The sequence below is a fragment of the Bubalus kerabau genome, chromosome 10 (genome assembly GCF_029407905.1).
Source record: "Bubalus kerabau isolate K-KA32 ecotype Philippines breed swamp buffalo chromosome 10, PCC_UOA_SB_1v2, whole genome shotgun sequence".
NCBI classification, from domain to species: Eukaryota; Metazoa; Chordata; class Mammalia; order Artiodactyla; family Bovidae; genus Bubalus; species Bubalus kerabau.
The window spans coordinates 26,441,330-26,467,851 of record NC_073633.1 but is presented as its reverse complement, the minus strand read 5'-3'; the positions used below and the strand labels follow the sequence as shown (position 1 = coordinate 26,467,851).

The 26,522-nt window shown below is 45.5% G+C and overlaps 1 protein-coding gene across 1 annotated transcript in view; it reads left to right on the top strand.

Moving 5' to 3' along the window:
* Positions 1-25,404, top strand: part of LOC129621090 (T cell receptor alpha chain MC.7.G5-like) — a 378,238-nt gene extending 352,834 nt beyond the window's left edge. Inside the window, exons 5-8 of the mRNA XM_055537116.1 lie at positions 20,324-20,596; positions 22,613-22,657; positions 24,094-24,201; positions 24,857-25,404. Coding sequence (XP_055393091.1) covers positions 20,324-20,596; positions 22,613-22,657; positions 24,094-24,200 — 425 coding nt within the window. The 3' untranslated portion in view covers position 24,201; positions 24,857-25,404. The remainder of the gene's footprint in view (positions 1-20,323; positions 20,597-22,612; positions 22,658-24,093; positions 24,202-24,856) is intronic.
* Positions 25,405-26,522: the final 1,118 nt, after the last annotated feature.

The window sequence follows — 26,522 nt, the reverse complement described above, 5'->3', positions numbered from 1 at the left end:
CCTTGACACTGTGTGATTTGGAACCAGGCTTTGATCTTTCAGGCCCTCAAATTGCTGATCTATAAATGGAGGTGACAATTCATTCTTCCAAGCTTGGATCTCATCATCACCTTCTCAGAGAGACCTTTCCTGCCTAATCGGTCCAACAAGCCACCAAACACAGACAGCGCCTGGCTCTCCATCACATTATCCAGCCTGATCTGTTCCTGCACTTTATCACCTGACATTGTATTATCTATGGATTGGTTTCTGTACGCCTCCTTCTAGGCTGTAAGCGTCACAGGGACAGGGACAGTGTCCCAGCGGCTTTCAGCTGTATCCTAGCACCTAGCACTGGGCCTCACACATGGAGGTGTTGGGTGAAGAGTTGTTAAGTGAGCTCAGGACCCACCACATCTACCTTCCTTCTCACAAAGTAACAGAGCTTTACCGTTGCATTCCCAAACCCTGGGAACTCACTGAATTCCTCGCCAAAGGCAAGGACAGAATACAAGTGTCCCTTGTCAGGTGAGCGAGCAGGTACTCAAGGTATTTGCAGGACCTTGTTTCACTGTGCCTACCAGGGAGGAAATGCATTGGTCTTTGGGAAAGGAACCACAGTATCAGTGCATCCCAGTAAGTACCTGGTTATTATTGATCATAACACCTGAACTTATCCTGCAGACTTATTCTGCAGGGGACTAAACGTTTCATTCTTTTTTCCTAAATATGTCCGGTGTTTCTGTGTATCTTCTTTTTAAATATTTATTTATATGACTGTTCCAGATCTTAGTAGTGGTATGGAAACTCTTAGTTGCAGCATGTGGGATCTAGTTGCCTGACCGGGGATCACAGCACCCTACCTTGGGAGTGTAGAGCCTTAGCCACTGGACCACCAGGGAAGTCCCTATCTCCTTATTCTTTAACTCAAGGAGCACTGGGGTTTGATGATGAAAGACATTAAGACAAAATGAAAAACATGTGTACTATCCCGCATGTCTAATACTCCAACCATACCTACTACATGCTCACAAATGTTTTTTAAAATAAACTAAAGTGAGTGATAAAAGAAAGATAGATTACCTACAGGGATGGGAGCAATTCGCTAAGCACTGGTAAAGGGAGCTTGTGTACAGGGGTTGATGCCTAAGTAAACATGGGGCCCAGAGCTGATATCCTTTGGCAGGTAAAACAATATGATTTGGTGAAATTTTGCAAATCCTTCTGAAGGAAATATGTCAGAGTTGTCTAGAGACTATCACTTGGACTCTTCTCAGGCTTTCCCCTCCATCAGTTCTATTGTGCTCTGAAAAAGAAGCTTTCAGAGGCTTAACTCCATGGCTTAGTCTTTATTTCAATAATAAAAAGGGAGGAAATCCCAGCCAGAGTTCCCAGGAAGGAGGACAGATACACGCTAATCACACTAATCTATTATCAAGGTAGCTCAGGAATTATTGTCAGGCAGCATGGTGCTGTGATTTATAACACATTCATCTTTGTGAGTGGGACAAGATTATCAGTAAAACCCAGTAAGTAGACAATATGTCACTAAAGTAGGAGGCTTAATGTGGCCGTTGAACTTACTGCAGTATTTGTAGGGCCTGAGCGTCAAGAAATGAATGGTTTATGTGTACTAACATTCATTCTGATGTAGAAAGAAATGTTAAAGTGATGGCATGGAGGCTAGAAAGATCTAACTGTGGAGCAAAAATAGTCATGTCGATGAAAAAAACAGACTGAAGCAGTTCAGTCCGAGAGTGGATCATAAAGAAAAAGGCAAAGTTTGGCTAAACACTGCTAGTCCTTTTAAACCTGGCTAGATCAGTGCATCTGAGCCACAATTTCTTCACCTGTAAAATGAAAATACTTCATCTCACCTCAAAAGTTTTTTTTTTTAATAAAATAAGTTAATGGATATGAAACTACTTTTATAAACTAGCAAATGCTATATACATGTAAAATATTATGATTGTTTTCAGAAAAAGAAAAGGCTAGGATGGCTAGTATAATTCTCCATAGAGAATATGTAGGTTCTTAGTAAAAGAGCTATTTTCATGTTGATCTGTAGCCATAGACATTGGTGAAAACCGCTTTCTCTTCTACTGAGGTAGAAGAGACACTTAAACATCACCCGCATGAGAATGGCAGAAAGGAAGCCATTCTGAATAGGCCTGCATTGCAGCGTGAATCCTAGGGGTGACCAAAAGGTTGCTTTTGGAACTGGAACGACACTTCAAGTCACCCCAAGTAAGTCTAAATTCCTAAGCATTTCTCCTTCCTTGTGTTGTCATCTCGCAGATTGTAACATTTGGAGAACATAATGGGGATGTAATAAGCCTTTTCTGGCCATTTTTTGAAAGATTTAAATAAAGATATTTAGGAAAATCCCTCATCCAACCCTTAATGTTCTAATAGTCTTGACTCATCCAAGTTGTGTTCTTTCTTAATAGAACAGAAAGCCAAGACATTGCCCATGAGGCCAACTGAAACAGTAAATTTGCAGAGAATAAGAACCAAAGAGAAGGCAAGTGATTTTTTTTTTTTTTTAATCAGACCTGAACCAGAATGGATGCCCTTTAATCAAAGGCATGCCTGACTTTGGGGACAGAACAGAACTCAAGTAGGTAAACCAAGGTGCCACTGAGCCACTAAGTCTGCAAGATAAGGAGGTAGGAGCAGTAAGTTGTCACTCTGTGATCTGGATGTTATTCCATGAAGTTTCAGATGGATTGAAGTTAAAATTGGGAGAGACACTATGGCAGGAATTTAAAGTTTGATAAGTGTAATGAAGACAAAAGAGCTAGATACATCTGCTGGATAAACAGAGTTGAAAATCACAAGTTGGATGGTGATAGGCCCAGGGCTGTGAGTAGATCAAGGCTTCATTTTAAGTGTTGCACAATAAATGCTCATAATTGAGTCGAATGGCCTGTGTTGTGCAGAATGTAAAAAGAAAGTTAAGACGAAGGGGCTGTATCGCTCAGTCTTGGGTAAGAGAAGATGTGTGGGCTTGCAGGGGTTTTTGACTGACTAAGAAACACTGTGGGAAGGGTGGAGGCTATACATGGACCTTCGGAAGCGGGACTAGACTGCTGGTCAGGCCTGGTGAGTAGAGTATCAGCGGAACAGCATGAAGGTTGATGAACATGTTTTCATGTCTCAGGAAATGACTGTATGGTAGAGGATGAGCTGGAGTTTGGGGGTCACTGATACTAGTGTTCTAACATCTGGTTCTGGCAAGAGGATTAACTGCAACACATCTGCAGTCTCATTCTCTTAGAAACAAAAAGGGGGGTCCTTCTCTCATAGCTCCTCCTAACATGTATCTGTCCTGCCCTAAAAAGTCTCACGCTTCCAGGGTACTTGTATATCAGGACTGGTTCCACGTGCTCAGCCCCACATCATCTGTTCTTCCTTGGTAAAGTAAGGATAATAGTATCAGAGTTCATGGCATAGTTATGGCCCAAATAAGGCAAGGTTATACAGAGCTTGTTAACCCACTTGGCACATAATAGATTCTAGTGCAGGTCTTCTTTCCCTTCCTAAGTAGGTCAGAGGTTGGAGGGCCCAACACTACCGGCTATTTTTGTATGGGGGTTTGCTACAGTGTGAATTCAGGATACAACACACTTACTTTTGGAAAGGGCACTGTGCTTCTTGTCTTTCCAGGTAAATGTTGACCTAATCCCACTCCTCTTTTCTCGTTCTCTGGTTTAAGGCTTCTGCACGTAATTACTGTGTTTTACCCTTGTGACATCATCCTTGTTTTATCAGTTGACCTATGATTTTAAGGTTGAGCCCTCATGGAAGACTTTGAAAAAGGAAAGTAACCAACAGAAGAGTTGGATTAGTAGAATTAGTTGAATTAGTAGAACTAATTCACTAGATCAGGATGGAATAGAGACTAATACCCTAGGTAATTAAGACAAACCTGGGTTTCCCCAGAAATAGCTTGGCTTCTTGCTGAAAGACTAGCCTGTGGTGCCTCCCCTGGTACCCCTCCCTTTCGTCTTCCCTCTGTGTCCCGTATCTAGCCGTGGAATACTGGGCAGTCTGTGACGCATACAGCTACAGAATGCTTTCATTAGTGAGATCTGCCTATTAAAGCTGAAAGATCCTTAAGAGCAGAGGCTCCTGTTGTATACCATGGAGTATCTATTATGGTCCTTTTACAAAGTAAGTGCTTGAAAAGTGCTTGTTTAATTGAAATCGAATACCCAGAGAGATCAAGTTTCCAGGCCACAGAGAAGAAGAGAATACAGTAAGTGACACAGTACATACCAGTATGTGGTAGAGAAGGGAAAATACTAGATTGAGAGTCAACAGACTCATGTTTTGGTCTCTGCTACCAGCTAGCATTGAAACCTGGAGCAGCTCTCTTGCCTCTGGACCTCAGTTTTCTCATCCAAAAACGGGAGAGTAGGTCTACATGGCCTCTCTGGCCCCTTGGCACCAGCAGCCCGTGAATTTATTCTTCTTGGGCTGCGGGAAGTTTTTTTCTCGTATGAGTAAGTCAAATAGCTATATTAAGTCTAAAACATTTTCTAACTCATCAGTTAAATCAAGAAAAGGGGTGACGTGACAGAGGGAGTTTATTGTGAGGCATCAGACACTGTGGGAATTGGGGAGGAAGAAACAAACTGACCTTTGGGAAAGGCACCCACCTAAAAGTGAAGCTGAGTAAGTGTGCAATTCCATGGTAAATGCAAAATTTATTATGACAGTGACTGGAAGTTTGTCAAGGAGATTTTTGTCATTTGTATCTTATTTATAATTCACCACAATCTAGTGTCGAAGTATTAAGAATTGTGGCACTCAGTGAAAATATTCAAACACTGTATGAGCATCCTTTCCTTATGGTGAAATTTAGCAAACTATTAAGACTTTTCCCAAGATGTGAGGCTGACAAACCTGGGTTTCTCCAGAAATAGCTTGGCTTCCTGCTTAAAGACTAGCCTGTTTTCAAGAACAGCCTGGTGTCTAGCCTGTTCTAGGCCCTGCTATAGGGCTCCATTTGTACAGAGTTGGCCCAGTCATGGGGTACCATTTTGTATAGAGTTATGTCAGAGTGTGAACACGGGTTATCAGAAACTCATATTTGGAACTGGCACCCAACTTTTAATCAACCCAAGTAAGTCAGATCTCCAGAAATGTGTGACCACACTTCCAGTGTTGGGTTTACATGTATCCATGTAGCGTTTGCTCTGGTCAAAATATAATATGATGGTGATGATAATAATATCATATTATTGTCATAGCATTATTATTAGCACTACTGTTTTGTTATTATTAATCATAACAATGCTGCTAACTTTGCATTTACTTTTCTGCCACGTTATTCATCTTACCCTTTAAGGAGAATCAGTGCGAAGGTAACAGGAGGAAAAGGGACAGGACAAAGAGCTCTGTCCAGTATTAGAGTTTTTAGCACTAAAATTGAGCTAAATGCCAGAAAGAGGAAAAAAGATAAAAAGCAGGAAATTGCATGGCCGTAATCTAATAGAATTTTTCTACCTCCACTGCCATTGACTCTGAGACTCACCATAGGAGGCTATTCAAGGTCAGTTTACCTATGCCCCAGGGCTTCCCTGGTGGCTCAGAGGTTAAAGCATCTGCCTCCAATGCGGGAGACCTGGGTTCCATCCCTGGGTTGGGAAGATCCCCTGGAGAAGGCAATGGCACCCCACTCCAGTACTCTTGCCTGGAGAATCCCATGAACGGAGGAGCCTGGTAGGCTACAGTCCACAGGGTTGCAAAGAGTCGGACACGACTGAGCGACTTCACTTTCACTTTCACTTTACCTTATGCCCCAGCTCATTTCAGAGGCTATGTCCCTTTGCACTAAACATTATTCAAGAAGAGTCAGTGAAGTGCAGAGAAAGGAGCCCAGGGTTTCTAGTTTCAGTCTAGAGTTCTAGATTTGATTGCACCCCAATGACTGTGTCATTGCCCCTCTGTGTGCCTCAGACTCCTCCAGTGTGAGATGAGAGGGTTGAAGCACTCAAAATCTATGGTTCTAGAATCTTACTCCTACAGCACCCTAGAGTTTATATCACTACAATCCAAGGATATTGACTCTTATGGCTCTTTCACAAATTCTCTAACACTAAAAAAAAGCCTTATTGATTAATAATTTAACAACATAGAACTCATAACCACCATCTCAGTTTCTATGATGGGTAGATATCATGTTAGGTGCATGATATACAGTATTGTGTATCTTCAAACAACTCTATGATCAAGGAACAGTATTCCTATTTTACAGAAGAGAAAACTGAAGTTCAGAGAAGTATTGCCCAAGATCCCAGGGTTAGTGAGTAGAAGGGTCTACATTCAAACCAGGATCTGCCTGCCTGATCTCAAAGACTTACTCTTTCTACTACTTTATGTCATAGACCCTGTGCCAGTGCTTACTTAGAAATGAGAGAGGATGCCAATCCGAATTACTAAGGAAATATATGAAATTTATCTTTTCTATTCTTAGATACTGCCATGACTGAGAGATGGAGCCTTGAGCGATCTTGACTTGGGTGCTGCAAATCTAAAGGATTCTCTGCCCTTTTTAATGAGAAATAAGTAATACAGGGGGGCTGCTGAGAACATTTACCCCAGTGGAGACAGCAGAGAGAAGAGCTGGCAACAGCCACTTCCTCAACGCTGACTGTCCTTTCCTCTCAGTACCTGTTGTATTTTCCCCAGGCAGACAGCCTCCCAGTGTAATCCATCTACAAGTGCCTCACTCATTTGTGAATTATAGAAATATGCAATGGTGAGGGCACTTTGGGTACTGCTGGATCATAGAACTTTAGCGCTGAAAGGGAATTTTCTTTTTTCTATAAGGAAATTAGGATCCAGAGAAGTTCATTGACCTGTCCATTATCATAAATTCAGTGAGAACTAGGGCTGGGACTAAAATGTGGGGATCTTGGTCTCTGGGCCATATTCCATGACTACTCTTTGGTGAACTAACACTTCTGACAGGAAAGATGTATGAGATCGTTCAAGAGCAGGAAAAAAAACTGGGTTTTACTGAGAGACTATTAAAAAAAAAAAAAAAAGCTCCTTGCTTAAGAGTCTGTGCTTCTACTTCAGGGGGCACGGGTTTGATCCCTGGTCAGGGAAGTTCCACATGGCCAAAAAAGAAAAAAACAAAAAAGTGCTCCTTACTTTGAATACCTTCCCCCAAATAAGGCTCCCTGAGCCAAATCCCCAGCTGTGGCATAAAAATAGAAGAAGGAAGTGGTCCATTTTGTTACAGCACAAATCGCTGTGGGAAATACTGGAAGCTTCAAATTTGTCTTTGGGACAGGAACAAAGCTATTTGTTGAAACAAGTAAGTTCCATGAAATAACCTGATTTTTATTATAGTTGAAGGATATGGATATCTGTTTTCATTGACTTTTTCCCCAGAGTTTTGTCTGCTATTTAAATAAGATAGGTTGGCAACGGTAAAGTTGTATTATGTATATCCATGAGCATTATTCATCTAGAAATATGTAGTGAACCTTAGTAAGTGTGGATGGGCATAGCTACCCTACGTCCTGTCTAGAACTAAGACTCTGTAATTATATGAATGACTTTTTAAACCTGAATATTCATGCATTTTTTAATATAATCTACTGTATACAGAGCAGGATTTTCTATTGAGTTGTGACTTATTTCTTGTCATCTTCCAATGTTCTTAGAAATGAAGGTTAAATAGTAAAATTATACACTTCTTCCCACTTTGATGACCACACACACTTAGTGTGTGATTGTGTGTGATTGAAGAATCCCAGGCTATGGCCCAGCTATAGGGCCCCATGTGTATAGAGTGGGCCCAGTCATGGGGTACCATTTTGTATAGAGTTATGTCAGAGTGTGAACACAGGTTATCAGAAATTCGTATTTGGAACTGGCACCCAACTTTTGATCAACCCAAGTAAGTCAGATCTCCAGAAATGTGTAACCTCACTTCGAGTATTGGGTTTACATGTATCTATGTAGCGTTTGCTCTGGTCTAAACATAATATGATGATGATGATGGTAATCCTTGTCATCTCATTATTATTATTACCACTACTGTTTTGTTATTATTAATCATAACAATGCTGCTAACTTTGAATTTACTTTTCTGCCACGTTATTCATTTTACCCTTTAAGGAGAATCAGTGTGAAGGTAAAACAGGAGAAAAACATCTGTTTCCTTTGGAATCAAGTACTTGTTCATTCCATTGCCCCCTCTCTACTGAGGGTCCATATTAACCTCATAGTATTTTGGTTTCTATGCTGCCTCCCAATTACCTCTCTGAGAAATGCTTCCTTAGCTTTTCCTTGCCTAAGCACTTAGATTTTGCAGCTCATATTTACCCAGAGTATATTTAGCTTTTAACCTCTCCCTAAACTGGCCTTCTTGTCCCAATAATTATGCATAGTAAAACTCAGTTCACCTCAGTAGATGATGACTGAGTATCATCAACAAGCCAGGGGCCATATGTGATTTAAAAAGAAACAAACCAAGAAAAGAAGAAGTGTAAGATGTGGTTCTTGCTCTCGAGAACTTCCAGTCTTGTCAGAAAAACAATACACGCATCTATTAAAAGTCTATTAACAATTTATATGTGGGCACGCCAAGCAGCGTGTTGCGTATGGTCATGCACAGGACCTGGGGCCCTACTGGCTGGAAACAGGACAGTGGATAGTCCACATTCCCTGGCAGAGAGCAAGCAGGATTCCACCCCTGCGTTTCTGGAAAAGGACCTAAGACTGTTATCTGCTGAGATGCTTGACTTTCTTGACAACCCTTGACAGAAAGCAGCCTGACTGAGGTGAGGATAGAAACAGTAGAAGCAGGAATGAGTCAGGCGTGAGAAACCAGGAAGTCTTGCTCAGCCCCAAGGAGGATGCGGTGACTCTGAGTCTCACCGAAGCATGTTTTTAGCGTGTGCCCCAGCACGGCTTAATGAAAATGCTCTTGCTCCCACTCTTTCTGGCAAAGTGAAACATTGCAAACATTTTTGCAAATGTCCCCAAGACGATGGTATCTTCCTATCAGGAGGGGCAGCTGAGGTGGGAAATGCCCGCTGCTGCCAGTACCTTCAGAAACATGCACACCCACCCGGCCAAGGTAGGAGACAAGTTTTTCACCAAGTGTTGTAAAGGCTCTGCTTCCCCCCTACCCCGCGCAGGAGAAGTAGCCAGAGGCTGTTTGTTGATGGCCGTGATGAGGAAAATGGAGGTACTGGGTAGCAGTGGGGCTGAAGCTGCTACAGCTATTAGGGAATCTTTCTCCAGCTGTCAGATCACCCATCCCAGGAAAAAAGTTAGGGTCAGCCTTCCCAGGTTCCCAGCATTTAGAGCTCCTGGGAAGTATGTGTGTCCTCTATGAGAGGGTGGGCAAAGCCAGGACGTTTTTGTAATGCACTTACCCAGAGTGTGGTTATGGGAGCAGAGTCATTTTTGGAAATGGGACTCGAGTGCTGGTCACACCAAGTAAGTGAGCTGGGATCCTTCTGGGCACACGACCCTCTCCCCCACCCATTGATGTTCCTACCCCATAGGTGCTGGACAACTTATGTTCATGGGAGTAGGAAGGGCATGTCCTCCACCAATGCCACACCTAACATTCTTAGAAGGTCACTTCTAAGAACCTTTGTGTCTAACCTTTATGTGCCCCTTGTTACTTTCTCTCAGCATCTCCACTGACAATATAATATGAAATCTTTGCCTCCATTCTGGGAGCACTTGTGTTTGACGAAAGAGTAACAGAGTCAGACTCTGCTGTGGCCCCAGGCAAGCAGGCAGTGCTGGTGGTGGTGCTGCTACAAGGGAGCCGCTGCCTTGCTTCTCCACTGACGGGAGCGTGTGCATTCTCCCGAGTAAAGGAAGTGTGGGGCTCTTCCAGTCCCATCACCGCCCCTAGGTTCAGGGGCCCTGGACAACTGTGGGAGATTCCTGCAACTCTGGGCGCGTCGGCTAGTGTTTCCCTGGATTGTTGCCCCAACCACTGGGGCAACAGGTAGAGGAAAGTCATGTGAGATGGGTTTTAGCAAGGGCTTTCCTTGCTGTGTGTATCAAGACTAAACTATGGATTTATATTTGGAACAGGGACCAAGCTTGTTGTTCACCCACGTGAGTATTATAGAAACAGTCAAGGGATATTCTGTAGACAGAGGACACATGATGGAAGGATACTGCAATAATGAGGGAGTCTGTGATTGGTCTGCTCCGTCATTAGAGAGCCCATTGTTGCCTGGGAGTAACCTACCATTGTGTCAGGTCTAATGAAATGATTGAGGTTGTGCTGGACAAGGGTTTTGCATGGTGGGTGCAGAGGACAAATCCCTGAGGGTTGAGAAAAAAGGCTTCACTCTTGGTTAGGTTTCTGAAGCAGAACTATCTTCTTGGCAGCCAAGGGGTCCATCTTACCCCTCAGTTCTGTGGCTGAGAATCTCTTACCACGTCGTCTTGGATCCATGAGATATCTGTCCCAGGCAAGAGCATCCCAGTCAGGGTGCTGAGGCACCCTGGAGTGTTGGAAAGGGCGATGGAACAGGGACAGGTCTCTTCTGGCTGCAAAAAGCCTCATCCCTCCCTCAGTGGAAATCATTGCTGGGAACCATTGGATTTTTAGCTACTATTTACAGAATGTCTGACATGTGCCAGTGACTACATCCTGTCCTCCATAGAATTTCTCAATGCTCACACCCATCCTAATGCTAGGTAGGCCCATTTTACAGATAAAGAAACAGAGGCTTGAGCCAAATAACTTGCCCAACCCAACATCATACAGCTAGGAATGACGAGCTAGAATTTAACTCTGATCTATTTGACTCCAGGGCCTTACTGTTAACCATGCCACCACACTGCTACCACTGTCCGTCCTGCATTCTGTGAAGGAAGATCACAGACCTCAAAGGCTACTGGTCTGGTCCCTGGTTTGCCCAACCCAAGCCTTGTTGCCATTGCAACCATGGCAGCCTTGGTCCAGGACTCATCATTTCTGAAGAGATGAGTAAAGTCATTGAACTGGGTTGGCAGAATGCAGGTATGGCAGGGAGAGGAGTAGAAACCTAAGGGGACTGGTTATTGGGCATAAAGTAACACCGAAAGAAATTTATCATCAATAACTTAAAACAGGCTGTTTAAAAGCTCTGTTCCCAAGAGTGAAGGTTGTAAATATGGGGGAAGGAGGGGGTGAGGACAGCCACCCTCAGAGAGCAGTATTTGTACTGCATTGTGGCAGGGTGTGAACACAGGCAGCAGAACACTCACTTTTGGGAGTGGAACAAGACTCCGAGTGCATCCAAGTAAGTGCCCAACCTTAGACTCCAGCCAAAAGCACAGAAAGTCCCTGTTCTGCTTTCTTGGATGTTGAGTCTGCACTTCCCGAACTAATTTCTCATGCTTCTTCATGAGGTTTGAATGTTTTGAAATTTGAATTCCCAGCTGCAAGCTCAACAGTGGTTTATTTTCTAAACGTAGTCATTGCCAGTGGGGCCTGGCCTTTTCATCATTACAGAGGTAGACTCTTTTGCTATTTCTAGATTCCTTTGAGACAAAAGACCTTTATTAGAAAAGAAATTATGACTGATTATGCCAAAAAATTTATTTTTGTTGCCATTTAATTTTCATGAAAGGTGATAAGTTAAATTTCCCAAAGACCATGGGCATGGGATACACTCTCACAAAGCTCCATGTCTAATCAAGAGATATGGGAAGGACTTAAGGCCTAAATAATGCAATAAAAATATTGAGTTTAGAAAATGGACCTATACAGAACTCAAAAGATAAATGAAACAGTCTTAATAAAAGAAGATAGCAGGATTGCATTTAAAATGAACTAAAATATTGAGAGGGCTTTCATTCAACAAATATTTAGCAAATAACTATTGTTGGGTTGACCAAAAGGCTCATTCAATGCAGGAGACATAAGAGACATGGGTTCTATCCTGGGTTAGGAAGATCCCCTGGAGTAGAAAATGGCAACCTGCTCCAGAATTCTTGCCTGAAAAGTCGCAGGGACAGAGGAGCCTGGCGGGCTACAGTCCACGGGGTCACAAAAGGGCTGGACACGACTGAGCAACTGAGCACGCACAAAAGGCTCCTTCGGGTTTTTCCATAAAGTTCTTACAGAAAAGCCTGAACAAACTTTTTGGCCAAGCACTACAGAAGGAAGGAGGGAGGAAGGGAAGGATAGAAGGGGGAGAAGGAAGAAAGGAAAAGGTAGAGTCTCTGTCATCTCCCCATGGATAGACATCCACACAAATAGATGGTTAAAGACCATGTCACCACACTGCCGTGGAAGTACACACAAGTTGCGATGGAATCACAGAAAGGAAGGCATCCTGACCTCCTATCCTAGCTGCTTGGTACTTTCATCCACCCTGCACTGCACTAAAGCTCTGTGAGGGTGAGACCCGCTCTCCTTCATCCTTTCACCGCCACACCCCCGCACCATGCCTGACACATAGGCATCATCAAACAAGTGACTGTCGAAAAACGCCTTTAGCTCGAGAGTTGGGGAAGACCTCAGTGCAGAGGCAGTAACTGCTTAGAACCTATTGGTTTAGACGGCAGCAAGTATTCCCCAACAGAGTTGCTAAATTTCAAAACCAAGAGATGACAGAATCCACCTGAATGCGCAGGGGTGGGTGAGAGCCCATTTCTTGAGGGAAAACTTCCTCCGTACTTGTCCATTCATTTGTGCACTCACCAAAGCCTCTTCCCTGCCCTGGGTCAGATCAGGTTGCCTTTAGAAAGCCTGAAACCCCATCATATTTCTGAAGAACCAGAGTTCAGAGATATAAGAATTGCACCACCTTGCTAGGGAAGTTCACTTTCACTTTTCACTTTCATGCATTGGAGAAGGAAATGGCAACCCACTCCAGTGTTTTTGCCTGGAGAATCCCAGGAACGGGGGAGCCTGGTGGGCTGCCGTCTATGGGGTCGCACAGAGTCGGACAAGACTGAAGCGACTTAGCAGCAGCAGCAGCAGCAGCAGCAGCAGCAGCTAGGGAAGTAGCCCAAGAAAATCCTATGGTAGCAAAAAGGAAACTGGTCTAATGATAAATACTTGAAGTATATGTCTCTATTTGAGACACCACCCAGGACGGAAACTTTTCTCCATTAGGACCAGAATCTCCTTTGAAGCACATAGCTCTAAGGTCTGTAGGAAGGTGTGTGGAAAGAAAACCAACAAATTCACATTTGGGCAAGGCTTTCAAGTTGTCATTGTTCCCAGGAGGTAAACCCTGCAAAGTATTGGGGTGATGTGGTCTTGCATGATGACTTCGTTCATATCTGCCCTCGAGCCATTCCTGACAGCAGCAAGAAAATTTGCTGCATAGCTGACTACTGTTCAGCATTTGCCCGAATAGAATGAAGCTGTTTCATAATGATTAGAAAGAAATAATCAGCATCAGTAAGACCCCTAATTGTGTCCATAGGAGTTGGTAGGAGAACAAACAGACTCAGAACATGAAAGCTTAAGGATAAAATTAGGCTGGAATTTAGGATGAATTTTAAATTCTTTGAACTAGAAAAGGGACTTCTGGGGAATGAATATCTAAACCTGTACATGTTCCACAGAGGTTAATGGATGTTTTAAGAAACGAAACATTCTTGGATCAAATAAGTTTAAGAAGCTCTAAATTTCTTTATTGTAAGATCTCTCAGAGCCTTTAGACTGCTAATATGTGTTGTCAGGATTCAGGATTGGAAAAAGAGTATACAGCATTTTCCAAACTTCTTTGAGCTTAGAATCTTTTTTGCAGAGAAATTTAGGACTAGAGTTCTGTGAAATTCTCACTGAAAAGGACTTGTCTAAACCACTCTCAAACTGGAGATTTTTTTTTTTGTCCCCATATGAACGTTAATCCTAACCTTAGAACTTTCCAGAGAACTAGATTCTTGGGCCCCATCTGCAACTCATTCCTGATTCTCACAACCTTCACAATTAAGCAGTCCTCCTTGTGCACTTTATGAGGCTATTCCTATGGCCATATTAGTCTGTGTCTGCCCTCAAGGAGTAATGGAACCACTTTCTGATAGGAACGCTCTCACAGGCCTCCCTTCCATGATTAAGTTGTACTCAAGGTTTTCCATCTATTGCCAGTGCTGTGAATGTTCCCTCAAGATTCATTTCCCAATTAATCTCTGGTTTTTCTCCAGACTCTTTCAGTTTTCTTTCCTCACTTTCACTGTGGAATCTAGAATGGGCATCCACCCTCCAGAAAGAGCCTGACCTGCTGAAGGCTGGCTGGGAGAGAAAGGTGTATGAGGTTGTTACACAAAAAGCTCAGGAATTAGGACTCGGTGAGCCGGACTTTTCTCTTGTGCTAGAGAAGGGGGGATTTTGAAGGAACCTGTAAAACAGACACAGGAGTCATTGCTAACCCTGCCAGGCACTAGAGTTCTTGTAAAGCATCCTCCTAGTGGGTGTCTTCTGGTGGCTACAATAAGCTGACCTTTGGAACCGGGACCAGGCTGACTGTACACTCACGTGAGTATGACGGTGTGAATGACCAAGGCAAAGTGACTGACCATTTGTCTGTGAGAAAACCGGCAATGATTTATGGCAAACTTGAGGATATGTGAAACACTCGTTTCCATTTCTACAAACTCTCTGGTAACTTGAAATGCTCCCATTTCTCATGTTAAAGATAGAAGTGCCAAGAGCCAGCTGGGTAAATGAAAACCTGAGCAGAACAATTTACGGAAACATAAAAAGAGTTGCAAATACTTGGTGCTTTCAAGCGAAAAGGATCATATCAGCACCAGATAATCTGAGCATTCAGGAAATTAGCTAAATGCTCTTGGGGGAAAGAGATGAGTTAATGGCAAACAAAAATTCTCTTTTATTGCAGCAGGTAGCTAAATTCCCTGAATGGACTAACGAGCTTAGTGTGGGCATAGCTGCTCACAGAATCTTCCTCTCTGAGATTGAGTAGAATTTTGAACTGCTCCCAGGGTAAAAATGACCCAGACCCCTATGTGAATGGCAAATATGACAAGGTATGGAGGCAGGATGGTGTAGGGTTCACAGTATAGCTTAGAAGGCTAGCAGACCTTGGGGGGAGTCTGGATTTGTCCTCTCCAGCTAATTAAGTCTTCACTTTCTCAACAGAAAAATAAAAATTACCACATCATAATATGAGATAATGCTCAGCATATAGCAAGTAATCAATAATTGGCAGCTTTTCTAAATAATATTAATAATTATTATCATCATCATCATGAAGGCTTTGTTATTCTAAAGCCTTCATTATTGTAAAGGGAAAGGGGAACAATTTCCATGGGAAATAGGAAACCTAAGAAAAAAAGCCAGGGTCCCTTCTCAGATGGTGCCCTCAGAGCCTGGTAGGTTCCAGCAGGTTAATGTCAGGACGGTTATTGCAAAGACCTTACCCTCAGTGGAGATTCGGCACTGATAAGTTAAACTTTGGAGCAGGGACCAGACTGAGTGTCCAACCAAGTAAGTAATGTGGGGCAAAGGTGGACATTGACAGCTAATTCTTCTTTGTTTGAGATGCCCAGTTGAGCCCAGGTGCTTTCTCCTGTCGAGTCCCAAAAGGTTCTTTCCACTCATCCCAGAACATCCTCTCATCCTGCACTCAATGTTCAGGAAACACCCTTGGGCCAGAACCTGAAAAATCATGAGTCAGATGATGAGCAAGGAGTCCTGGACCTTTCACGAGAGGATCCAAGACACTATTGTCCTGAGCAAGGGGAGTTGTCTACTAAATTCTGTCTTTATGGAAATCAGAACTTCCAATCCAGGGCACTATAGCAGGATGGGGCAGGAAGAAAAGGATAAGAGACAAAGACTCAACACAGAAGAGCAGAAGGTCTAACTCTAAAGAGTGTGATCCTCTGTCCCCTCTGAGAGACCAGTGTTTCTCAATGAAGTAGGAGCCAGGGCCAGTGAGTTTCTGTAATGGTGTCCCCAGCAGTGTGAATACAGGAGGAGCGATCAGTAAACTCACTTTTGGGAAAGGAACCCAAGTGTCCGTAATATCTGGTGAGTCATTCCAGGCAGCACCATTTGCAACCTCATGAACCAGTATCACTAACCTTTTCCCTGGAGATCTTGATATTACTATGGCAAGGCTATCTGTGAGTGTTATAACTGTCTTACAGAGGCCTCTGTGAATGGAAAAGGCAACCCTCTTGATCTTGAAAATCTGTGTCTCTCTAGGTCAATTACATTAAAATTTGACTTTAATCATTCAGTAGATAACTTTAAATGCCTTCTCTGTGGCCATCATTCTATAAAATGTGAGACTGAGTATGAATATCTAAGATAGATGCTTGAACTGTCTCCAAACAGTATAAAAACTAGTCAAAGAGACCGAGATATTGTAAATTTTGCAACCTGAAAACCATTTTTGTATCAACCAGCTGATGATGTTAACAGGCACGGTAGGGATTCAGAGAAATGGGGTTCTGGCTGAAAAGTTGGGCTACATGGAAAAGGTTTTATGAAGTAGAAAGAATTGTTGAGGCTAAAGGATAAATTAAGATCTATTTGGGCAAAGCAAGGAGATGAGGGGACTTCCAGGCATAAGAAACACCAAGAAAGAGGGCATGATCTCAGGAATGAACAAGGCATGTGCATTTTGGCCAAGTAAACACTCTGATAATGAAGTTCGATGGAGAGAAAGCCAAAGATGCCTTCAGAGACAATGGAGAAAAGGAATGCTAGAGCCTTCAGGATAGTATAGACCATTAGGCCTAAGGCCAGCCACTGGGAAACAGGGAAACAATTCGGAAATGCAGACCAGAGGTGAAGGTGAGAGAGGCCAGCTCTTCCCATGGGCAGCTCATGGCCTAGACCGCCACCCTTTGTTGCTCAGTGGGCTGTAAGAGCCCATCCGTCAGAGGAGGGGAAACCTAAGGCTTTCTGTAATGAAGACAGTGAGAGTGAGATGGAGGTGTTGCCTCCCAGATGCAGTTTGGCAAGGGAACCAGAGTCTCCATCACTCCAGGTATGTCTCTGAAGGTTCACTGCTTCCTGACGCTCACGAGGGTCTCAGTGGGACTCAAACTCAGTCAGTACTGCTCACTCACATTTAGGGTTCCTGGTGCCCAACTTCCAAACACAGATTTGGTGGTATGGCAGCTTTCCATCATTGCTGTGCCCTGGGGATCTTAGGCACTAGATCCTTGGAACATGTGCTTCTGTGGCTAATTCTGAATTAAAATGAATCATGAGGATCTAGAAATAGCTGGACTTCCACACTGAAAAGTTGATCCAGTCTTGCTAAAGCCTACCTTCTGAGATGTCATTAGTGGTAGGAGGCATTTATCTTACTAAAGTGGAACAGGATGTTTTTCTCCCGGGGCTCTGGCAGATGGACCCCTAAAGATCTCCAGATTAATAATGACTCATTCTTTGTTTTCAGACAAAAATGTTGCATTGAGGTACCTGGGGATAAAAGTAAAAGGGGCTTCATTTTTTAAGGACTTCTTCTTTAGTGTTTATTTTTATTGATTTACTTGACTGCTCCGGGTCTTGGCTGTAGCACGCAATATCTTTAGCTGTACCATGCTAACTCTCAGTTATGCCATGTGGGGTCCAGCTCCCTGATCAGGGATCGAACCTGGACTCCCAGCACTGGGAGCTCATTCTTAGCCATTGGACCACCACGTAAGTCCCTAAAAGAGGGCTTTAAAAAGCCAAGTTTAGGGATCAAAATCCAGGTTTTTTGACCAAAAAGTCTAATTAATAGGAATTTTCCAAATCTGACGGTCACTAGGCTGCTTATTTATCCCACAATTATTTCTTGAGCACCTAGCATATGGCAAAGACTAGGGACACAGCAGTGATCTAGGGACAGGTCCTAGTTATCACAGAGCTTATATTCCAGGGAGCCAGGATGAAGAGTTTTGTCCAGCTGTACTCATACAGGGCATATAAAGGACTTGAGAGAGGAAATTCAAGCGCTCCAAATCCTGGCAACCACCAAACGCTGTGCCACAAAGTATGGGCGTTATCCTATAGGCGATAGGAGTCTCTGGAGTATTTTGAACAGAAAGTGACTCGATCAGCTCCACGTTGTAGACAGCTCATTTGGATGATGAGCTCAAAGAAAAGACTGAAGTGAGGGGAGCAGGAGAGGGTGACTAAGAAGGAAACCAGGGGTAAGGAAGCTGGGCAGAGAAACAACAGCAAAAATGCACACGGGGAAAGCCCAAGGGTATCAACTGGTAAAAACAAGAATTGAGAGAGGCTAAAAATCACCCCAATTCTCTGACTTCACTAACTGCTCTTTCATTTTGATCTCTCACTAGCAAAGTTGAGCAACAGTAAGCCTGCCCTGGTATCACCCTGCAAGGATCTCAGTTGGCTTTAAATCTCACTCTCAGCCCCCTCAGCCTTTCCTTGTGGTCCGTGGCATTGCACCCTCCAGACCAATGCCGTCCAATAGAACTTTCTGTGACAATGGAAATATTCTGTCAACCTGCACTGTCCTACACCGTAGGCATCAGCCACATGTGGCTACTGGGGTCTCAATGTGAAGTTTTAACTGCTAACTGAATTTTTCATTTTACTTGATGTTTGTTGTTGTTCAGTCATAGCCGGCTCTTTGTGACCCCATGGACTGCAGCGCACCAGGCTTCCCTGTCCTTCTCTATCTCCCGGAGTTTGCTTGATGTTGGTTAGTGTAGCTAAAGACTATTACACTGGGCAGCATGGTCTAGACCCTCTCCAGACTGACAGCCACTGGCTCTAGGATCTAAGCGAGAGTTTAACCAGGACTCAAAGTCAGGTGTCTGGCCCCCATAACAAACCCCTTTCTCCCTCTGAGGTCAAACTGTGTCTGATGGCACTTTAACCTCAGCTTTCTTGTGGCCACATTCTCTCAGCACTTCCACACCCTTCCACATCACCCTCTCTGGTCCCACCCATGACTCCCACTAACGACTGACACATCCACTGGGGTGTGGTATTAGCTAATGGCTTCCCGTCTCTCCCCTCCCAGCAAAAGAATTCTGACATAAATCCTTAACCCACAGTGATGTCGTCCTCTCAGGCACATGGAGATTGGAGAGGAGCAGGCAGAATCCTTTGAAGCCAGAGCTTTGGGTGTGGCTCACAGGTGACCATGGACAACCCTACCCATAGGCAGCTCCGCCTTGATTCAGCATCCCAAGGTCATGCCAAGGGCTGATTCCCCTGGTTTCCATCCAGCTGGATATCTGCATTGCCAAGGCCACCCTGACTGGCTCAGCACACGGGGTGCGCCCTGCATCACTGGTCTGCAAGACTTTGCCTGTGTGGTGAGAAAGCTAGGGGAGCAGAGAACCACGGGCCCCGGAAGCTGCCATCCCAGCCCTGCTGTAAACTTGCTGGGTGGCCCCAACGTGTTAATCCTCCTAGTAAACCTCTGCTTCCTCCTCCAAACGCAGGAGGTCTGAAAGAATAAACACTGAGGGTTGCTTTAAAAACACAGAATCCCATGAAAATACTGAGGAGTTGTTCTCAGCACTAAAGAAAAGCCTCCCGCAGCTCCTGCTTTCCTGGGGCAGAAGAATAGAAACTGTGTATTACTGGGTAGCGCAGTTATCATGGCAATCTACTGGCAGTATCAAGAGCTGCAATTACTAAAATTATTTCAGTTTATTAAATATAACTTTATATGGAGAAACTCTCATGGCTTCTCAGAAGAGCCTGGTCAGGAAAAAAGATGAGGCAATATCCCCACTTGACAGATGAAATTCCTGAGACTCAAGGAGCTGGTGTGAATTGCTCAAAGCCTTGTAGCTAGTAAATGGGAGAGCCAGGGCTTAGACACAAAGGTTCTGATTTAGAGCCTAAAGCTTTTATCAGTGAGAGAAATCTCCTGGTGATGTGGCCCGTCTTCCAAGTTCATGCCAGCCTATTACAAACATCACACTCCTGTCAACACCAGCCCAAGACGGGGAGACCACCCTAGACTCTACGACATGTGGCTTGCTTTGCTGGGTCTCTTTTCTGTGCTTGCTTTGTCCTGCCAGAACTATGTTGTTGCTTCCTAGGCCTTCTGAGCTTTTGCAAAAGTTCCTATTAAGTAGAAAAATGGGCAGCATCCTTAAGTGGCCCTGAATTCCTAGTTTCCTTGAATGGTAGGCAGGGCCTGGCAGAGTGTGTTCACTGAGAGCCTGGTCTCTTGGCCAGGACCCATAGTTTGTGCCTGTCCCTGAGTCCTGTCCATTGTGAGCAGAAGGTTTCTAGAATGTTCTTTCCCACCTCAAACCTGAGAATGTGACTTGCCAGCCCCATATAGCCCTATTCTTGCCCATCACTGGCATCTGGACTCAGGCCTTGGTTGGAGCGAGGAGGAAAACAACCATCTCCTAACTGGGTCCTTTTGGTCCACAGAAATCAAGGACCCCAACCCCACTGTGTACCAGCTGAGAAGCCCCCAATCCAGCGACACTTCTGTCTGCCTATTCACCGATTTTGACTCAAATCAAGTCAACATGAAACAAATCATGGGGTCCGAGGGGAGCACGGTGCACAAAACAAACAGCACCGTGCTCAACATGGAGATCCTGGGATCCAAGAGCAACGGGATAGTGACTTGGGGAAACACCAGTGATGCTGGATGCGCAGAAACCTTCAACGAGACCATTCACTTCGCCCCCAGCTCCGGTGAGTGCAGCCTGGGTTCTGCTCTAAGTTGTCTCCTCCATCAAGAGGCCCATTTGTGCCCAGGGCTCAGGTTTGTGACATCTAAAAGCTGCTCTGATTGGTGGTCTCAACCTCATCAACTGTCAGCAAAGACCCCTCCCTTCTCGTTCCTGAGCATCAGTGAGCCCCATCCAGGCAGGTCACAGAACGTCCTAGACAAATAGCAGAGGGGGAAGAGGCCTGAGAGCGCGAGGGCCCTGAAGCTCACCCTCTCTGAGTCCCCACCCCCTGCCTCTGCTCAGCCCCTCACTGCTCCTACAGGCTCCGGTGTGCTTCTCCCAGATCCCTCCTTTTACTCCTCCCTCTTGGCCAAAGGACTTTCCCAGCTCCTAACCTCATTCATTCATTCACTCAGCAGTTGCTGATTGTGCCTGTACAATATGCCCGGTGCTGCCATGGAGGAAGAAATGCATCCAATGAGGGGTCTGCTCTGAGCAAGCCCCATTCCAGTTGGGGGAGACCAACCATCAACAAGAGGAAATCTAAAGAACTCCAGATTATCATACTTGCTTTAACTTGGAGTTGGGGAAATAGCCACCCTACGGACAAAAGTCAGAGAAGGGCCCTCTGGGGAAATGCTATCTGAGCTAAGATTTCAAGGCTAAGGAGGTACCAGCCATAAGAAGAGAAAGGACCTTACAGAATCAGGAGCACAGTGAGAAAGGCAAAGGGCAGGAGGAGATGAGATGGAAGAGATAGGCTGGAGCCAGATCACAGAGCCTTGCCCGTCATGAGCGGGAGACACTGTTTGGTACAGTGAGGAGATATTGGTTGCCTATAAGCAGGCGAATGACACCCAATTTACTTTAAAAAAAAAAAAATCATTCTGGGGACTTCCCCAGTGGCTCAGTGGTAAAGGATCTGCGTGCCAGTGCAGGCAGATCCCTGTTCAGGAAGTCCCACATGCCATGGAGCAACTAAGCCCATGTGCCACAAATACTGAGCCTGTGCTCTAGAGCCCAGGAGCCAAAACTACTGAGCCCAAGTATTGCAACTATTAAAGCCTGTGCACCCTAGAGCCCGTGCTCCACAACAAGAAGCCACCACAGTGAGAAGCTTTGGCACCAAAACTAGAGAGTAGCTCCCGCTCGCTGCAACTAGATAAAGACTGAGCAGCAAGGAACATCTGGCACAGCCAAAATAAATAAATAATTTTTTTTTTTAATCACCCTGACTAGAGTGGAAAATGGATTGTAGGAGCCGAGAGTGCAAACAGAAAAGAAGTTCCTGCAGCAGAGAGATGATGGGGGCCAGGATAGGGTTGTGGCAGGGGAGTTATTTATTTGATATTTTGTTTTTTATTTCTTTAACTAAGGCACTGGGCCTTAGTTAGGACATTCGAACTCTTAGTTGCAGCTTGTGGGATCTAGTTCCCCAACCAGGGATAGAACCCAGGCCCCCTGCATTGGGAGCACAGAGTCTTGGTCACTGGACCATCAGGGAAGTCCCTGTGGCAGGGGAGTTAACAGCTCAACACTATTTGGGATTCAAAGCTAGAACCATGCAGGACTGAAAAGGAAAAGAGGGAATTGAGGAATGTGGCTGGATTTTCTTTCTGAGCAGCTAGGTCAATGATAATGCCATTTACTGAGTCAGAAAAAACAAGCAAACAGATTTGGGGTTCAGGGGTCAAAACCCTGTGGGACAGATGAAAGCATCTGTACCCCTTATGGCACTCCTCACTGTGTCTGCCTTACTTCCTCTATGAGACTCCAGATCGGAACTCACCCAAGGGTGGGCTCTGATGGCTCCTTGTGTCATGTAACATGCACTTAGCACAACCAGTATTAAGTAAATGAAATGGTGTCTAGAAGCCAGGGTGCTTGTCTTTCGAGGGTCAGTGGTGGCCTCAACAGGTGGTCCCATGTGGGACAAGTTCCTTCCAGATCTCTCCACGAGGAGGCATGGAAAGGCTTCTGGGGTGGGAAGTCAGAATGCTCAGGACTCTAAGAAAAATGTCTTTATTTCTCCTTTTAGAGATCCCCTGTAATGCCAAGCTGGTAGAGAAAAGCTTTGAAACAGGTAAGGAAGGGGTCCCTCCTGGCTTCACACAGGTCTGGGGAGACGATGAACCCACAATCACCCAGAAGGGATAGAGGCAGTGTGAAGGAACATGTGGATCTAGGAATGAAGTTCTAAGGAAAAGAACAGCAGTTCAAGCCCCGTTCAAAGCTGCCTGGGGACATTCTTGAATCCCTAGATTCCTCTCACCATCTCTAATTTTCTTTTCCACTCTAAGAACTTCGAGGATAAGTCTAGTTTTGCTAGACCAATGACTCACTCCCAGGCCTCTGTATTCCTTTCAGTGGCTCCACTGTCCACAGAGATCAAGAGAGCTTCTGGGTGGCCCAGCTGGGAACTCTCAGACCAGCTCACATAAAGCCCTAGACTAACCAGGTCTTCCCAAGGATGTTCTCCCTCCATAGCCTGGGGGTTTTGCCTTCTTTCAAGAAGAGCAGCAAAACTCATGAGGGCAGTGACCTTGGCTCTCAAAGATCCCCACCATTCCTCACCACCTACTCTGGGCCCACGTTCATTTCCATTTGAGTCATTTGTACTGAGTCATCCCTCTTGGGCTTCCCTTGTGGCTCAGTTGGTAAAGAATCCACCTGCAATGCGAGAGACCTGAGTTCGATCCCTGGGTCGGGAAGATCCACTGAAGAAGGAATAGGCTACCCCCTCCAGTATTCTTGGGCTTCCCTTGTGGCTCAGCCGGTAAAGAATCCACCTGCAATGTGGGAGACTTGGGTTCAGTCCTTGGGTTGAGAAGATCCCTTGGAGAAGGAAAAGGTAACCCACTCCAGCATTCTGGCCTGGAGAATTCCCTGGACTGCATAGTCCATGGGGTCGCAAAGAGTCAGACACGACTGAGCGACTTTCACTTTCACTTTCATCCCTCTTGTGGTTCCACCACTAGATTCTCACTAAGGGGCACTGACCCAGGGTGTTGCGTGTGCCAAGTTCTGAGCATTCACCATCCCCATCCACTGAGAGGCTCAGCCCTAAAACAGAGAGTAAGCACTGTTAGTGTTTCCCTTTGGAAATGAAATGCTGTTGACACTGGAGTGTGCGTGCTCAGTCACTAAGTGGTGTCCGACTCTTTGCAACCCCATGGACTGCAGCCCTCCAGGCTTTTCTGTCCATGGAATTTTCCAGGCAAGAATACCGGAATGGGTTGCCATTTCTTACTCCAGGAGATCTTCCCAACCCAGGAATCAAACCCGCATCTCTTGTGTCTCCTGCATTGGCAGACAGAATCTTTACCATTGTGCCCCCTGGGAAGCCCCTGTTGACCCTAGAGGGATGTACAGATATGTTTATGAGGGGGTGGTGCACCAAAGCTCAAAGGGAGAGGCAGATCCAGGCACTGAAGCTCACCATACTCCCCACCCTGCTTTCGGTGTCACGGGGGCTGTGCAGACCTGTGCCATGACTGCTGCGGCTCCTTGTTTTTGCAGATATAAACCTAAACTCCCAAAACCTGTCAGTGATAGCGTTCCGCATCCTCCTCCTGAAGGTGGTCGGGTTTAACCTGCTCATGACGCTGCGGCTCTGGTCCAGTTGAGGTGAGCTGACATCTCAGCCAGGCGGTGGGGCCCTGGGGGCGGGTCCCCAAGCTCTGAAATGGAACTTCCCCCAGGCTCTTGCTTTTAGGGCCTAAGTCTGGACCCACCAGACTCTTCTTTTCCTGTTCATGGTTCCTCTTGTTAATAGCAATGGCCCCAGATACTTAAGAAACACAATACACTCCTCAGGTGACATTGGTCACTTCCTTTAAGCCACGTCTCACCTAAAGTATGAGGAACAGTTGCTATTATCCTCATTTTGGGAATAAAGAAACTGAGGCCAAGGAACATCAAGGCCACACAGCTAATGAGTGGAACTTAGGAGACACTTAGGGCCCAGACTCACTCATACCTATGCCTTCCATTGTACCCCATTCATTGCAAATTTTATAGGGCCCCCCATTCCTTTCCTCAGGTCCTCTGACCCCAATGTGGTGAGGCAGTATTGTATTTGTTATCCACCCTAAATCTGACTAGAATCTCCAGACCCTTTCCCCCAGTGTCCCAGGTCATCCCACTGACAAGACCATCTCATCAAAAAGAACTCTGGGTCCATTTGCCCCTAGAACTCTACAAATAGAAGCATCCTCATCACATCCCTGACTGTCCTGAATTTCATCACTATGCAGCCTGACCCTGTTCTTCCTCATCCCAGGTCACCAACAACCTGAGAGCCTCGTGCTCCCTCGCCCCTTGCTCCTCGTCGCCCTTCCTCTCCCTCTTCAAGCAGAGAGGCGCACTCTCTGCCCCCATGGATGAGAAGGCTCCCTCCTCCTCTCTGGCCTGGCTGGCCATACCACCAACTGGATCCTCCAGATACTGGTGATCAAGATGCTGACAAGCTGCCCAGCACGGCTGCCACCCACTCCCTTCCTCACTGCTGCTTGTCACTGCCTGGCATTCTTGGCAAAGTCGGGGGGCTGCTGCAGCCTCTCCTGGCTGTGGGGACACTCCCTCCCCACCCCCACCCCCCAGAGACTGTCTCTGATGTCCCACTGGATGGTGGATCCCCAGTGGGTTCTCTTGGGCTCTAGCTCCTGGAGAATGTTGTGTGTTGTTTATATTTTTTTTACATAGTGTTCATAAAAAAATATATATCACCCTTTTTCCCAACATGTGGGGAAAAATTATCTTTTCACGATCTAGGCCCTGCTCTGCTGTGTATCCGAGCCACATTGTATATTCTGCTGCCACGGCTTCAATAAAAGCGATTTGGAAGAGACTGTGCTTCTGTTTGACTGAGTTTGGTCCAGGTCATTTTCAGCTTGCTGTGGATCACTAGCTGGGCAGAAAGAAACCAAGCCATCCATCCATGAGGACTTTCGGCGGGCCTAACTCAACAAGCTGCTTAAGTCTACCTCTTCCTGGAAAAACCTCTAAAAAATTCCACTGAGAAGGCTGTGCTGGGGGCCAGGCAAACCCACTTAAAAGCCTGGATCCCTGCTCTTCCACTGGGCAGCTCATAGCAGGAGGCCCATGTACATGGGTGGTAATGACCTGTAGCTGAAATCTGGCAGACAGGGACCACACAGCAAGTGTCCCCAAAAGGCCACCCACTGTCTCTTGTCCTGAAGAAACATTTCCTTTGCCTTTCCTTTCAGACTGGATTCCCACTGAAACTGTGCATTGCTCTACAAGTTCATGGCTGGGGACCACCTACCACTCCACTGCCTGGATGCCCACCAGAGGCTCAGCCCCTTGGAGTGTCAGTCTAGGAGTGGGGGAAGAGGGGAGAAGAGGGTGACCCTAGCCAGACTTTCTGCTCCCACAACCCTGAATGTGAGAACAAGGAAAGCAGAGATGAGCTCTCTCCTCTCAAGCCCAGGGAGTTGGCCAAGGAGAGTAGGCGTCTCAAGCCTTCACCTAGAAGACAGGAGACGGGGTCCCCTCGGATTCTCCTGAGCCTCCTGCTGTCTTAGCACCTTTCCTGGGGTGCTTAGGAAAGGGGGGCACCCCTCAGACACCACTCAGCCATCCACCTCACAATTACCACTCTCAAGACTGGAGCCCAGTGCTTACCAATTCCTGGTGTAGGAGTGGAAGGGGGTTCTAGCCCCAAATACATCTACAGTTCACCTGTGTGTCTCTGACCACACAGCCAGAAACAAGCAAATCCTTCCGGCTACAATTCAAGTCTGTGGTTTTTTACAAGGATGGAGCCACCAGCTCAATAGGTAACATCAGCGTGTCCCTCCCGTCCGCGAGTTCCAGGATCACCACCTATAAAACCTATGCCACTTAGGACTGGAGGCTGCCTCCAGCTCCCCGCATCTCTGATTCTATGGCTTCTATAGAGGTTAAGAACCATGTTCAATACTGGC